Here is a 2,369-nt window from a genome sequence, read left to right as displayed (position 1 = left end):
AGTCTAAAGGACATGAGAGCATTATTGGGCTTTTAGCAGCCAATAACCGTTTTTCTGATGTCATCCTCCTCTTCTTTCTGAGAGGTTTAACTTGATGTCATTCTTCTGATCTGGGATCAGTGTTTGTCTGTGTGTATTTATGAAGTGATGCTTCTCTCCTTTCAGAAAGCGGACCTGGCAGTCGCAGGTCTGACCATCACTGCTGAGCGTGAAAAGGTGATCGACTTCTCCAAACCTTTCATGACCCTCGGAATCAGCATCATGTACCGCGTCCACCTGGTGAGTTTCCTCCCACAAAGGAAAACCCTCTGACAGATTACAGACTTACCTCAGCAGGCTGCCGGACGTGTCTAATAGCTGGGAAAAAAAACAACTCTCAATTATTTTGTCTTGTGTCTCTCTTCGCTCGTCTAAATGTTTTTTTCTAATTTCTCCTCTTTGGTATCTTCTGGCTTTCCTTCACCTCTCTGCTGCTGGTTTGTCCTTCCGTTGTGTGCCGTCTTTCTTCCTGATTTACTCCTCCAGCCATGTTCGAACTTCCCTCTTTGCAGCTTCAACTCCTTAATGTTTAGTGTTTTTCACTTCTTGTGTTTTCTCACATTTCCTCCTTCTGTTCCTTTGCGCCCCCATCCTGCCAGCACCAGATGGTGTGTTGAACAGTGTGAACTTCCTAATGAATGGAGCAGTTTCACAGTTGTTTTCTGCTTGCTCTCTGATTATGGTTTAGCCGTCTTATTCACACAAGCAACGCTTCCGTGTGCAGCTGAGAGCGAGCCCTGGCACAGAAAGACTGAAACACCAGCAGTGCAGGTGGAAAAGAGCCAGTGTTTGCAGAGCCTGTGGTCCATTAATCATCAGCCCTATCCCAAAAACCAAAGTGACACCAGTGGGTCCCACGGTACTGGCCTCAGTCCCCACCGAGATGTTCAGGCATGTGCACGAGCTAACAATACCGTGCTATCTCAGAGGGGTTTACTCACATTTCTGTTCCACCCTGTTGTTGTACCCACTTCCTGTAAACCTTCCTTCTATTCCCACTTCCTGTCCCTGTTCTTTCCACTTCCTGTAAACCTTCCTTCTGTTTCCACTTCCTTCTGTCTGTGATCAGTCTCTGAAACCATAAAATCAGAGCTTCAACTCTGCACCAACAGCTGGAAAGAATCAATGAATGTTTGAAGCAGGTGAAGCTGCTCATGACCTCAGAGGTAAGAGCAGGCAGGGGGCCGATGATGTGAAGCTGTTGACCCCTCAGAGCTGAACTGAGACAAAGAGATAATTAACACAGACTTGTCTAGTCTGACACCATATTTCTAAGTGAAAGGTCACTAAAAGAGAAGCAGAGATATCATTGATGGAAAATGTAAAAGGACAAAAATGATAAAAGGTTTTTTTAAAAGCCAACATCCCTGCTTTTGTCTTTTTCCTTTCATTTTTTATTTCCTCCATGCTCTCTTGACTTTCTCATTGGCCCTTGGCGTTCTCAGATCTGATTCACAGCAGTCCCTCGACACGCTCCAAAATCCGATATTTGAATTTCTGCGACCGCACTTATTTAGTTCTAATCCACTGACTATTGATCCGAGGCACAGTGGTTTCAACCAGAGGCTTTGCTGCTTATTTCAAACTTTAAATGAAAATTTCAGTTTAATCAATAGGAATGGTGAAAGTAATAAAATGAAGTGGCTTGCTGGGTATTATTTACCATTTCATCTTCATTTCTCCTCTCTGTCCATCTGCATGTTTTTCATATCTTTCTTTTATCCTCTTCTCTCACTCTCACTCACTCTTTCCCTGTGCTGCTGTTTGTAGGACCATCTTAGTGTTCCATCATTCATTTCAATAATCAGATATGACACCTAAGTTCTGATCAATGCCAACAACAAACAGCTTGTTTTGTTGAAACTAGTTGGAACCAAACTGTTTTAAATGATCAGATCCATCACTGCATCTGAGACTCATTTAAACCAAAAGCAGTAAAAATAAAAAGTGCATCACTTGAACACATCCAAACTAAAACTTCATTTGTTCCTGTTTTGTATAAACTGTTAGGTGCTGTAGTCACACTTACTGTGGAGTGTTGAGGACAACTGTGAATCACTGTGTTTAATTACCTGGGGTGGGAATATGTTGTTTTACTCATAGCATGGTTCTGTTATCAAATATGTCATTTAGACATTTCTACTCATTCAGTGATTGTGACAAAATAACTCTCTGTAATAAAGAGTAGAGAGTTTGTTTATTTGATGTAGACGTTAACTGGAGGGTTTATAAAACATGCATCAGATTCTGCAGCTGCCCTGAGGTCAGACAATGACATGAGCTTTTCAGATTTTCTGGACACACACATGTCCACACACACGCCTGTGTGC

The 2,369-nt window shown here is 42.4% G+C and overlaps 1 protein-coding gene across 1 annotated transcript in view; it reads left to right on the top strand.

The window, feature by feature from the left end:
* The window catches only part of LOC106529684 (glutamate receptor ionotropic, kainate 4), a gene marked incomplete at its 3' end in the record, with an annotated part of 8,133 nt that extends 7,854 nt beyond the window's left edge, over window positions 1-279 (top strand). Inside the window, 1 exon segment of the mRNA XM_014025163.1 lies at window positions 166-279. Within this exon segment, the coding sequence (XP_013880617.1) occupies window positions 166-279 (114 nt within the window).
* Window positions 280-2,369: the final 2,090 nt, after the last annotated feature.

The sequence above is a fragment of the Austrofundulus limnaeus genome, unplaced genomic scaffold, assembly GCF_001266775.1.
Source record: "Austrofundulus limnaeus strain Quisiro unplaced genomic scaffold, Austrofundulus_limnaeus-1.0 Scaffold459, whole genome shotgun sequence".
Lineage (NCBI taxonomy): Eukaryota > Metazoa > Chordata > Actinopteri > Cyprinodontiformes > Rivulidae > Austrofundulus > Austrofundulus limnaeus.
Note: the sequence above shows the minus strand (reverse complement) of the source record. Positions and strands in the feature narration are given on the sequence as shown.